Source organism: Chiloscyllium plagiosum, chromosome 20 (assembly GCF_004010195.1).
Source record: "Chiloscyllium plagiosum isolate BGI_BamShark_2017 chromosome 20, ASM401019v2, whole genome shotgun sequence".
In the NCBI taxonomy this organism is placed as follows: Eukaryota; Metazoa; Chordata; class Chondrichthyes; order Orectolobiformes; family Hemiscylliidae; genus Chiloscyllium; species Chiloscyllium plagiosum.
Window position 1 is genome coordinate 8,253,554 of NC_057729.1, and position 9,853 is coordinate 8,263,406.

At 39.0% G+C, this 9,853-nt stretch overlaps 1 protein-coding gene across 1 annotated transcript in view; it reads left to right on the forward strand.

Moving 5' to 3' along the window:
* The first annotated feature begins 4,022 nt into the window (after window positions 1–4,022).
* The window catches only part of LOC122559948 (solute carrier family 12 member 5-like), a 125,182-nt gene continuing 119,351 nt past the window's right edge, over window positions 4,023–9,853 (forward strand). Inside the window, exons 1-3 of the mRNA XM_043710057.1 lie at window positions 4,023–4,047; window positions 5,500–5,649; window positions 8,813–8,844. Coding sequence (XP_043565992.1) covers window positions 4,023–4,047; window positions 5,500–5,649; window positions 8,813–8,844 — 207 coding nt within the window. The remainder of the gene's footprint in view (window positions 4,048–5,499; window positions 5,650–8,812; window positions 8,845–9,853) is intronic.

Sequence of the window (9,853 nt, forward strand, 5' to 3'; positions counted from 1 at the left end):
ACAACACATCTATCCTGGGACAGGCTAAGCAAAGACATGCCAGAGAATTCCTAGAGGCCTGGCACTCCAACCACAATGCCATAAACAAGCACATAGATCTAGATGCCATCTATCAACCCCTCAGAAAACGAACAGGAAATGACATCGCCACAAACCCCAAGAACCCCATCCAGGAGAAAGATATAAATAGAAAGCAGGAGACAACAGCTTCACTTCACTTGGAGTTCGCCACTGATGATGTTACCTAGCCAGGTAATGAAACGTCTGGATATCAAACCTACAGCTCAGCGAGCAAACCTACACCCTAAATTAAGAATTATTTTGTTGTCATGGCATTTGAGTTAAAAGATTAATCAGTAAAGCACAGAATTCTGTGGCGCTTTTGATAACCTTAGGCAATAACATTTGTCAACCAAGTATTATTCATTTTAATTTTGACTGGTATAGCAGAAAAAAAGCAGCCATCATAAATGAAGCTTTTATCTTAAGATGTATCCCTGAAAAGATCACAACATTCAAACAGTGGTAAAATAATAAATCCTGCTGCTTGCTTATTAAGTTACATGATATAACAGTGTTAACAGAACCATCATTGATCTATGGTAGAGTACAGGACTCTCCTGGGGCCCAAGCTTTGGTCCTAATCTTCAATGGAAATCTAAAATAGCAGACAAAAAGCTGACAACTCAGAACAGTACTTTCATATCAGAACAAGTATACTGTAAATCAAAACAGATGCTGCCAGACCTCCTGAGTTTTTTCCAGCATTTTCTGTTTTCATTTCAGATTTTCAACATCCGCAGTATTTTACTTTCATTATAATTCATAATTCAATAACGGTTTATAATTTATATACTGTGCTTAATGTAATAAAACATTCTAAATAATTTTACCAGAGTATTATTAAGCAAAATCATACACTGAGCTGCATAAGGGAGTATGCGGCCAGATAAAAGATGACAGTGTGGTACTAAGGTGCAGAGGTTTAGAGAGGGAATCCCAAAGCTTAATGTCTCTATACTGGGCAATGACTACGCTCCAATCAGAACTAAGAATATATAAACTGCTGCAGCCTAACAAGGAGGATTTATTCCAAAGCTGCACACTGTTTCAAAGCTTAAACAAGCCAATGAACACTGGCTTAACACGTACCAGTGTCACATGAATCACGGCTTAAAGGAACACTGTCTCAACAAAACATACACTGACTATAATCTACAAAAATTAAGCCCCACGCACTTGAAGTCTATTTCACAAGTGATGAATACTTCAGAGTGTTTTAGGGCTGGATGAGATGATAGAAATAGGGAGAGGAGAGGCTATGCAGTAGTTTTTAAATCAAGAATGAGAAGCAGAGGTGTCACTGGCTCAGAACTTAATGTAGATTACTGAGCACGGGGTGACAGGTAAATGAAATTTAGTACAAACAAAGACATTGGCAGCAGAGGTTTGGATGGTCACAGTGCTTCCCAAACTTTTTCCCACTGTGACACCACTTTGAGGCTTGGAAATTGTCACATGCTCAGGGACCTGTCTGTTAAAGCACGAAAGCAACAGTTTGCATTCAGTCAGAGCTCCATGGCTGCCATTTCTGTCTTGGAGATCGTGACCTCCAAAATTTCCACTCACAACCTCATTCTGGAAAAAATTGGGAGGATAGCCAGCAATATGTTGGAAAGTCAAGACTAAAGGCAAAAGTAGAATGAATGAGTGTTTTTGCAACAAATGAGCTGAAATAGAGATGAGATCTGGTGATATTAGTAAATTGGAAATAGTCGGTCTTGCTGCTAGCAGGATTAGCTGGTTGGAAGCTCATCTCAAAGCCAAGAACAGCACCAAGACAGAACCATGCACCATAGAAAGAGGCTATTGTGCCTGCACAACTCAATTGGAGAAATATCTACTTAAAATGTACTGTCTCCTCATATTCCCCAGCTCATCACTAATTTAATTTATGTAATTATTTAATTGAATCAGCTTCCATCACCCTTCCAAATAGTTCCTCCCAGATCATCACAATTGCCTGCCTATGAGGTGGCAGTGTAGTGGTAATGTTAGTGGGAGTAATCCAGTACCCTGGTTAATTTTCTAGAACCTGGGGTTCAATCCCACCATGGCAGATGATGAAGTTTGAATTCAATAAAAATCTGGAATAATAAAAAAAGTCTAATGATAAGCATGCAACCACTGATGATTGTTGTAAAAATCCATTTGATTCACTAATAGCTTTTAGGGAAGGAAATCTGCTATCCTTACCCACTCTAGCCTACTTGCGACTCCAGATGCATGGCAATGTGATTGATTCTTAACTGGCCTCTGGGCAATAAATGTTGGTTTAGCCAATGACACCCACATGAATACCTTACCCCACCTTTGGTTACTGAATCTTCTGTGAATAGAAAAAAAAATTCCCCATATCTACTTCAAAATTGTTCATAACTTTAAATATTTTTGAGCACTTCTCATGAATATTTGTAACTTAAACCGTAAGCAAAATTGATATTTTTTCATTTGTGATTGTAGAGGAAAATCATCAGCACATGAAAATGCAAAAGAGGAAAGTATGCAGTTGAAGCAAAATACAGCTACTGGTTCTAAGGGAGTCTGTGGAATTGTTCTCCTGTTAAAAAAAAATTCTAATACCAACAAGATGAGATTTTATTGGGTCAAACATTTCTATGCTTCAGAATTAATATATTTGCAGCTTGGAAGAAAGAAAACATAAATGTTTTCATCAAATTGACATTTATCTGTGGCAATCTGTATTAAGTTCAGTTTCATTTAACTGAAGACAAGCTGATTACAAGGTTCTGTCAACAAACTTAGAAACAAAATAATCAGAATAATAAGATAGACTTTGGAATTACAAAAATAATGTAGGCACTTTGATGGCAACTTGGCACAGCAAAGTAGTAATTACTTGACAGTTCTGTTTAAAATTCCTCTCGGTGCTTCATTGAAGGCATGAAGAGGTTTAAAATGAACAGGTTAACCCAGCCACTAAAACAGCAGAGAGATGAAACTGGTATGAATTTCTACACATCTTTTACAAAGAATGTCTTTCGTGACCTACTTTATGGTAGTATAAGTAACAGTATGAACATTTGATTCAGATCATCTTTTGGGAAGATAATTATTGCAACAGTTTGTTTTGGCACCCCACAGAAATCATTACACAGTTGACTCCAAAAGATTGACCTAGGAAGTGAAATCACAGACTATTACCAGACCTCCACTGATACTCAAGCATACCGCCTCCCCCTGACCCAACCAAACCAACCTTTGACCCCCACAGAGCTTCAAGGCAACCTCTATCCCACTGACCTGACACCTCTGGATACAACATCCCTGACCTGACACCCAATCTTTCACCCCCACCAAACCTGGATACCCCATCCTGACCATCTACAGCTCCAAACCTCACTTCTGCTAAGCTGATACACTAACCTGATCCCTGACCAACCATCTGCCCACACCCCTCCAGACTGGCAACACCCCTTCCACAAACCAGACACTAAACTGACCTCTTCAACACTCCTGGATCCAACACCCTCCCGAACCCAACTTCTGCACCTCCCTTTTGCTCCAGAGTGACTCCCACCAAATCTCCACACCTGACTACCCCAGTTATACAGTCACAAGTCTCCCATTGATCTGAAACCTCCATCCTGACCTAGCCTTAAACAGTCAACCAGCTGACATCTGTTCCCTTACCATCTACTTCCCTGCCACGTCAGCACCTGGCATTCTACCTCCTCACATACTTGTAGCCATCACTGAGGAGAAAGTATGGACTGCAGGATCTGGACCTCAGAGTTGAAAGTGTGATGCTGGAAGAGCACAGCAGGTCAGGCAGCAGCTGAGGAGCAGGAGAATAGACGTTTCGGGCATAAGCTGTTCATTAGGAATAGTCCAATCTGGGTTGGTCTAAATGTGGTCCAGAGTCCATGTGGAATCAGACAGTTCCGTAGGCAGATACGGAGGAAGGACATCTGTCTGTGGTAGTGAGTCTGCTTGAGGATATGGCTGAAGAGCTTCAGGACAGAGGTGAGGACTTGGGAAGTACAGTCAGAGAGAGACTCACTGAGATCTTTGTAAGGAGAGGAGGAGAACTTCTTCAAGGTAGGCATCCTTGGAAGAAGCTTCACAGTAAGGTTGAAATCAACTCGGAGAAAGTGAGGACTGCAGATGCTGAAGCTCAGAGTTGAGAGTGTAGTGCTGGAAAAGCACAACAGGTCAGGCAGCATCCGAGGAGCAGGTGAGTTGACGATTCAGGCATAAGCCCTTCAACAGCCCACCATGACCCACCTGGCATCCTATCGCCTCAATTGCATGGTCCCCCTTTGCAAGCCACCTTTCATCCATCTGCCACTCTAAACCCTCACTTACACACTGTCAGTTATCGAAGTGGCTAGGTGTACTATAAACCACAAAAATGTGGCACATCCTATTAAAAATGGGACATACATTCGGCATTGTTGATGGCTGCAAGACTAAAGACAAAAATGAGATGAGTGAGGGTTTCTGCAACAAATGAGCTGAAACAGAGATGAGGTCTGATGATATTATGCAGTCTTAATGACAGCAGAATTATGCATTCTTGGAATTTTATGCACTGTTTCGATTGGGAAGGTTTCTGGCTGAGAAGTTGAAAAATAGCACCAAATAAATGTGAACTATTTCTCGTGGGAATAATGGCACTGAACCAGATAAGAAGATTTGTGTCTGTAATTTTAAATTCCACCCAAAAGAGTCTAAATGAACAAATGAGTTTGAAAAATCTTTTAATATAACTTACAATAAAAGTCCCCACAGTTTTACTGGAGCATAGGGATGCTCCCTTATTCGAGACAAAAGCGTTGGTTTAACCTAAAGGCCACCACACTTAAGGCAGGAGAAAAGTCAAGAAAGAGAGTCCTTCAAGGTGACCCTAGCTAGTACTAGATTTGAATCTATGCTGTTGGTTATTACTCTACATCACAAGCCAGCTGCCCAGCCAGCTGAGCTAACCAACTTTCACTAACTGGCAATAAACTCAAGCTTGAAAATTAGTCAAATTAAAACTGTATTTATTTTCAAGGAATGTCTCAGTAAAACATAGAGCTGCCTTTGGTTTTCTATTCACGTTGGTATTCGGATCATTATTTCATTTTATGTCATCAATCAGTGTTTCACTATATATGAAGTAATAACATTTTGGCCTATTTTTAGAAAACATGAGTTTTCTCTGGAGAAATGCTAAGCTTGGATTAAGTGGCTATTTATTACAACAAATGCTGTCAAGAAAATGTGTAACTTAATCAGCTTTCGAAATGAATTTAAAATAATTCTCATTTTCTTTAAAAGATACCCGTCTCTCTCCTCTAATAATGCAGCACATATAGCAGAGCAGATGAAATTAATTTTTTTTATTTCAAAGAGAGACGTTACTGTTTGCAACAGGATTGTTTTCCATCCTCTGGAAACAACAGTAACTTTACTCATTACTTTATCACACAGCAAAAAATCCACAGGAGCATAATCAGACAGTAATTGGCACTGAGCCTAAGAAAGAAACATTAAGACAAATGACCAAATGCTTACAGCCTTTTAAGCAGCATCTTAAAGTAGAAGAGCGTGCTGAAGTGAGAGATGAAAAGGCATTAGAAGGTAATTTCTGAATTTAGGGTCCTAAGTAACTAAAAGCCCTGTTGCCATGAGATGAAGGAAATGAGTGATTTACAGAGTTGGATGAATGCTGAGTTCTCAGAAGGTTTTAGGGTTGAAGGAGTTTGCAGAAATATTGTAGAGTGAAGCCCTGGTAGATTTGAATGAAGATATAATTCTTAAAATGAAGGCATTTGCAGGCTGCAGTAGGTTCAGCATGGTTATATATTGAACTCCCTCACCACTACACTATGCATTAACACCTATCTCAGAAGATACTGCCTGCTCCCTTATTGTCTGATCATTCGTGCAATTCGTTGTGATTTATTTGAGGAAAAATGACAGTCTAGTGCTTACTAGAACCAAATGATGTCTAGTTCAAAACATACATTAAAAACTGCATTCAGCTCACTCAATTAATTTGACCCAGCACTATTGACAAAGAGCAGACTTTCATTAAAACCCCACTACCAGAGTTGGAAAGAGATTTTTTACACGTTAGTACACAGTTCTTATCTTAACATTATTATTTCAATTTTTGACTTGGAAATCTTGTCAGCTTCTAAGAATCTGCAGGGATAAGGAATTGCTGGATAAATAAAATATCAAAGAATTGTTAATCTCAACTAGCATGATTTTCATCATCTAACAGAAGATAATGTTCAGTCTTTGGATTGATTGCTGCCTGTTTGTTTGAAAATAATAAGCTTTCTAGAAAACAAATGAGGTCAAACTGGCTGTGGTTATGATTGCTGGGGAAGTAAGCTGCTCTATTTAGGTCAATAAAAAGATGCATTACAGAACTGAAATAGGACATGTTCTCGCATATTTTCATTGTGTGTGCAGGATAATGCGAGCAACTGTGGATTAATTGCGGAATGTAATAAAGATTGACTGGGACCATGAAAGTAAAATGCAGTTGGGGTTTTATGACCAAGCTCTCCATTCATTTCAGTACATTACTGCTCTGCATTTATCCAAGAGTTGGTCGCTGGTACCTTGTGTTCTAACAGCTCTCCATAGTATCTTAGAAATGCCAGTCACTGAAGTACTTGCAAAATTAGGCAAATTATCAAATGGGTCCAGATGATTAATCATTGAAATCTTGTTAAACATCCAAGATGTAATTGCTTGTTCACAACTTAGAACTTCTGTATGTGGTTTTCAAATATGAACATCTGCTATGAAGGAAATCTGTGACTATACCTTTTCCCAGCCCTGACTGTTTGGACTGCTAACAACAGCATCTCTGCTGTTAGGGACCTCTTCACTTTGACTGAACTAGTTTCTGTCTGAATAATCTTGCTTCTGGGCTTCTTAGTTTTTTGCTCTCTCTCTCTCTTTTACTCTCTTTCTCTGGATTGTCAGCATCAAGTCAGCAAACATTTCTGTTTGTCTCACCAGGGAGCTGGCTAGTCATTTATCTAAAATCACATGCTATCTTTAGCTCACTGTTCAAAAATAACTTGCTGGCCTTGTTTAAAAAGAAGTCAGATCTTCACAGAACTGAAAGCAAAAATTAGTTCTTTCTCCAGTTTAGAACTTCAGCTCACAAACAAAAATAATATATTCTTAACCCTCATCACAGAAGAGACCGATTTATACAATGGAGTAGGAAGGATTCATAAAATGGTAAGGTCAAGAGAGCAATCATGGGTGAAGGTAGGGAGTTTATCGGTCCAATTTATGGACAATCAGAGGACAATTGGCTGCATGAAGTGAGAGTATAATAAGCTAAAAAAGAGATTGAATGATCAGTCAATTGTTCGCACACCCTGCCTGGCTGAGAGTCTCAGAAGAAGGTTATTCTAAAGACTAATGACTACAGTCACATTTTTTTTCTGTTGATTGGAAAGTTCAAGTTTATCTCCAGGAAGGAAACAGTGGCAGGACTTAAGACTGTCTTTATCTTGCAATCAGCAATTTCAAGGTCAGTTACATCTCACTAGAGAAAGGCTTTGGAGGCTAGCACTCACTTTGCATATCCGACAAATGAATACCAGGACTAACCAGAGTAAAGTTCTCCCTTATTAGAACAACTGAACTTTCTTTTTACAGAGCTCAGCAGCTTATTCATTACCATAGTGATAAATTATACGTTTTAAGGCAAGCTACAACTGCTGGATCAGGTTTTATTGTTTTAGTTTGATGACTCAGAATTATCAGAATTAATTTCAGAGACTGAAGACATGAAGTTTGCTTCAGACATAAATTCACTGTCTTGCAAAACCACCTAGTCCCCCTTATAAGTATTTATTTAAAACTGTTGGTTAGGAAATACTGCTTCCTTTCCAATACTTTATTTATATTCAGGATTACTCCTATTTGTAAGTTTCTTCTATTCCTCTTTTGCTAACTAGCACAAATTGCTGCATTTCTGTCGCTTTGAAAATGTCAACAACTTGCATTTACGTAGTGCCTTTAATGTGGTTAAATTTTCCCAAGATGTTTCAAAGCACATTACCAAACACAATTTGACAATGAACTATATGAGGAAATGTTTAGGCCTGTAACCGAATCTCAGCCTTCTTTAATGGATCATTGTCTGACATTTTCATCATTCCCCACCTTGATGCTAAGTTAAAAATCACACAACACTGGGTTTAGTCCAACAGGTTTAATTGGAAGCACTAGCTTTTGGAGTGCTGCTCCTTCATCAGGTGATTGTGCTGTCACTAAACAAATTTCTCTTCCTCCTCCTTTTCAATATTTCAAAGAGACTACTCCCACTGTAACACTCTGTCCCTTGTTAAATGTAGATATTTCTAACCAACTGTTCAGAGATGTTATTAGAAGTAGGAACACTACTACAGCTCCACAAGGGCCAAGCCTTGTTAATTATATTTGTTATTTTCCCTGAATGCTGTAGACTTTTTTTAGAGACACAAAAACTGTAGATGCTGGAATCCAAAGTAGACAAGCAAGGGGCTGGAAGAACACAGCAAACCAGGCAGTGTCAGAAGGTAGAGAAGTCAATGTTTCAGGTATAACCTTCTTCAGGAAACATTGACTTTTCCACTTCCTGATGCTGCCTGGTTTGCTGTATCCTTCCAGCCTCCTGCTTAGAAGACTTTTTTTTACCCAGTCAACCTGTTCAGAGATGTTATTACACACCTCGGAGCAGCACCTTTCCCAGCAATTTCTGTTTTTGTTTCTGATTCCACAGTGTATTGGTTAAATGATTGCTTGAGTACATTGGTATGATCAGATGATGAGGAGTTGAATGGTTTCCCTCTTTCCCCATGCAGCTGTCTCTGGATATTCAGTGAAAAGGGTAGTGGGGAATTGGTCTGGGTGAGGTGCTGTTCAGAGGGTCTGTGCAGACTGGATGGGCCACTTTTTTGCACTGTAGGCATTCTATGATTTGACTATATTTTTTTCTGATGACAACAGTGTTGGTTTGAATTCCTTGAAGAAATCTCTGTCTGTGGCACCTGAATAATTACAAGCAGCAAATAGCGTTCAAATGCTTGTAAATTGAGTTGGAGACCAGGTTCTTGATTCTTTGGTAACTTAGTTGTTTTAACTGTACTGCAGGGAAACTATGTTTCAAATGTGCAGAAGGGTGACCTTTCACATGACTGTCCCTCTCCAACTGATCAGTAATTTAAACATGGTCGAGTCCCATTATATCTAAATGGTAACTTGATTTGATCAAGTCTGGGAATTCTGTCTATTCGCGAGGATCCAAGTGGTTAGACTGGATGGGTTATCCCTACCCAGTTGAATATCGCAGGTAGTTGCCTTAATGTTTTCTTAGTTGGACAGACATGCAGTCCTGAGAGATTCCATAAGCTCATTATCTTTGATGAGTTTTTTGCTGACAAGTAAGCTTCATGTCAGTGTTGGTATATGCAAGGTACAATAATTATAAATTCTGTTGCCATCATTGACTCAGAGCTCAAACCTCTGGAATGAAATTTTTAGTCTTCCTTTTCAAACAAGTATTTAATTAGGATTTTCCATCTAGTGGTTTCAGAAATCAGTATTTTTAATAAAGCATTTTTTCATAACAACACACAAAGAGGCACTTACTCTTACAAAGAGTTGTGTGGTGTTGGGGATATATAGCAGTCATGATTTTCTTGTGAACCAACCTATTCCAAGTAAAGACTGGCTTTTCATTCTATCTTCACTCTCTGCCTATGGAGGGTATAATATGGTAGCATAGGATATTTGCCTAAAGGTGTTTTTTGGAAAGAAAGAA